Here is a 3189-nt window from a genome sequence, read left to right as displayed (position 1 = left end):
TCTTGCTCCCTGACATTCACCCTGTTTTAAACTCTGTCCTCCAGCAGTTTGTGCGAGAAGAAAATCTTGCCAATATTCACACAAGTCATCCACGAACAGTGAACTGCGGTGTCGGCGTTTGTTTTAACAGCTTTTCTTTCTCCTTTATGGGATGAAACTCTGAAATCTGTGTACTGTATGAAGTTCCTCAAGAGGGTTAAGATCAGTAGCCCCCAAAAGTTATGTCAACTGAAGTTAGCGAGAAGGTTGAATGGGGAAACAAAGATAGTGGCAAGATGGAGATGCTCATCTCCTGAAGGCTGAAATAACCACAAATGTCTTGTTTTTTTTCTCAGTCTGGTTATTTCACTCTTCACAAACACTCAAAATGTCAGGTTAAAGATGCAGTGGTTGATGGTTTCACCGCACCGCCGGGACTCTACAAGGAAATAATTATCCTTCCCTTGCCGGCATCTCCCAGAGGTGTGTGTGTGTGTGTGTGTGTGTGTGGCACAAAAAACACCTGTCCTTTCAAAGTAAAACAATGCCTCAATTGGATTTTAGCAGCCTGACGGACCTTTCTCACTCGTACCTTGTGCATCAGTGAGCAGCTCAGGGGAAGCAGACCCCACCCGAACCCCCCCTCAAGTGGGAGGGTGGGCTGTGATCTGAGCCACAGCACTGATATCCGTGAGGTGAAGGGGCCGTTCATCATTAGGGGAACATTGATACAGATGGTTTGAAATTCTGGAAATGAGCTTTTTTGCTTTTTTTGAATAAAATATTTAAAGAAATAACTGCTGTGTGGTGCATGTTTTATCATTATACGATATTCTGCATTTCCTGCTTTAGATCAAGTTCCAAAGTGCAATTGGTGACTTAATAGCAACAGGGTCAAAGTCTACTAGACATAACAAAAGCATAAACATGTCCATCTATGGAAGATTTATATCCCTTAGTTTTGTTTTCAGAGGCCTAGAGATAATGAAACTCACTCAACATTAAAGACAGTCATTTATTTGAGTCCAAATATGGAACAAAATGAAGACAGTACATTTTTAACTCAATAATGCAAAAAGCTTCATAATCTGAGGAGGAAGTGAAGGACATTGACTCAATACAAGTTATGCTGTGCATTTGATATGCACACATTTGTGTAACAGTTTCAAATATCATGCCTTACATCTTGATTATAATGACAGCTACATTAAATCTGTCTCACATCGCTCACCGACGTTACTGTCGTTAACATTTAATACATCACAGAAGCTTTGTTAGGACGGTATTTCAGTTGGTGTTTTCCGCACTCCAACCAAGTTGAGGCGTCAAGTTAATTTGCAGTGCAAAAGGTGAATCATTCAATTCAATCCTCCTGTGGGGCGTGAAAGCGGATGAGTCACTGGAATCAAAGAGCTGCAGTATTGCTGAAACATAAACTCAGTTTATGGCGCAAGAGACACACAACTTGTCCATCGGAGACACAATGTAGACAACCTTTTAAACTGTGAATATCTCAACATGGGTTTCCTCTGTGGTCTGATCACAAGTGTTCGTGGGCCTCAAACGCTGGATTGTTTTCCCCCCCCATACTGTCAAACATAGGCTGTGCACGTGGTGACCTGTCCACGTGCGCCTGTTCTTTTAGAGATGACTGGCTCGCGTGTTGAGGCCTCGCTGGTATTTTGTACATACAGAAAATAATCCCAGAGACAATCATCATGATTGTTCCCACCATCCCGACCCCTATGCCGCACCCCGCATACTGGGAATCCGGCGCCTGGGGCATTTTGAACTCAGGGGGGAAGCTGATGTTCTGATTGGTCACCACTGAGGTCAGATTCCACACCAGAGGGATGAGAGACATCGCAGCAGCCAACAGGCACAGAGCTCCACCGGTGGAGAAGGACAAGCGCAATGGCGATTCCTTCCCCATCCCGAAGTAGACGTTCCTCAGGGCGTAAACTCCGCCTGCGTTCCCACAAAGCCCCGCCAGCAGGGACAGCACCATGAGAACCTGACCCGCCCGAATCTCCGGTGGAGTGAAGGCCTCGGTCAGGCCGATGTACCTGCAGTGCATGATCTTGAACCCGGGCGACACCAAGGTGTGGCTGTTGAAGCAGGTCCTCCAGAGGCCCACCCAGGCCAGGCCGGAGCTGATGACCTCACTGTCAGACACCAGCCAGACCCTCCACTGGATGAGTCCGAACGCCACGGCCGTGAGAGTCCAGCCCACGCAGCTCAGCCCTAGGGCGCCGAGCTGGGCGTGGGCCGTGTGAGCCAGGTAGACCATGGGGCCACGACAGATCCTGAGGCAGTCCCGGTCCAAGGTGTGGTGTTGTGGTCACACCTCACGCCCGTTGATCTCTCTCACTCCACCTCGTTCAGCCTCTCCCTCTTGTTTACGCTCTTCTCCACCTGACAGATGTTTTTTTTTTTTCCTGATGCTCTTTTGTCACCCGGGAAACCTGGCAAACAATCACCGTCAGCTTCCTCTGAGAAAACAGACACACAGACCCAGATGTAACTTCTCTTCAGTGTGTCGGCACAGTCAGAAGATGGCCGTTTTCTGATGTTTTATTAATTTATTTATTAGTACTTTTCACTTACAAAGATGAGATTATGAACAGCTGTTTTGTATTTATGTTCTTTTATGTATGAATATATACACACTGACATGTATTTATAGGAATAAAATAAACCAATAAAGACACTGTGGGAAGTTTCAGACAGAAACTTGTGCCCTGCTGAAGAAAGACTGTTTCAAATTGGTTCTTTACTGCATGTTTGCAAATAATATAATAATAATATAATGTAGCCGAAAATGTAGCAGTTTTAATTAGTTACTTAGTAGATATAAGCAAATGAACAACTGATAATTTTAGTTCATTGGTATCATAAGATGTTTACTTTGCGTCACTCACCATCACTGAAAGTATGTTGTAGTTTCATCATGGGACCTTCTCCCCATAAAAAGATTGGTCGGATATTCACAAATTAAAAATGTATTTATAAGCATGTGATTGTGGTGGGAGAATCTCAAGTCTTGTGACCCCTCATCAGGGGAAAAGGCGCCGCAGTCGTGTGTGAGATTTACGACGGTGTGTGCAAGTGATTATATTCGAATACGCTTGTTTGGCTACACACTGACCATGTTTGTTCTTCATCTTGTGTTGTTCCATTATGATGAGGAGCTGTTAAGCAGCCACACGA

General features: G+C 45.0%; 1 protein-coding gene across 1 annotated transcript; it reads right to left on the bottom strand.

Moving 5' to 3' along the window:
• Positions 1-1519: 1519 nt before the first annotated feature.
• Positions 1520-2269, bottom strand: LOC128431284 (claudin-34-like). Its single transcript, XM_053417559.1, has one exon. The coding sequence runs from the start codon at positions 2267-2269 to the stop codon at positions 1520-1522; it is 750 nt and encodes a 249-aa protein (XP_053273534.1).
• Between the last annotated feature and the right edge of the window lie 920 nt (positions 2270-3189).

This window comes from Pleuronectes platessa, chromosome 24 (assembly GCF_947347685.1).
Source record: "Pleuronectes platessa chromosome 24, fPlePla1.1, whole genome shotgun sequence".
NCBI lineage: Eukaryota > Metazoa > Chordata > Actinopteri > Pleuronectiformes > Pleuronectidae > Pleuronectes > Pleuronectes platessa.
This window is presented reverse-complemented; position numbering and strand designations above follow the sequence as displayed.

Bases quoted from the DNA above. Each gene is read 5' to 3' on its own strand.
- LOC128431284 (XM_053417559.1), bottom strand. From the start codon at position 2,269: ATGGTCTACCTGGCTCACACGGCCCACGCCCAGCTCGGCGCCCTAGGG.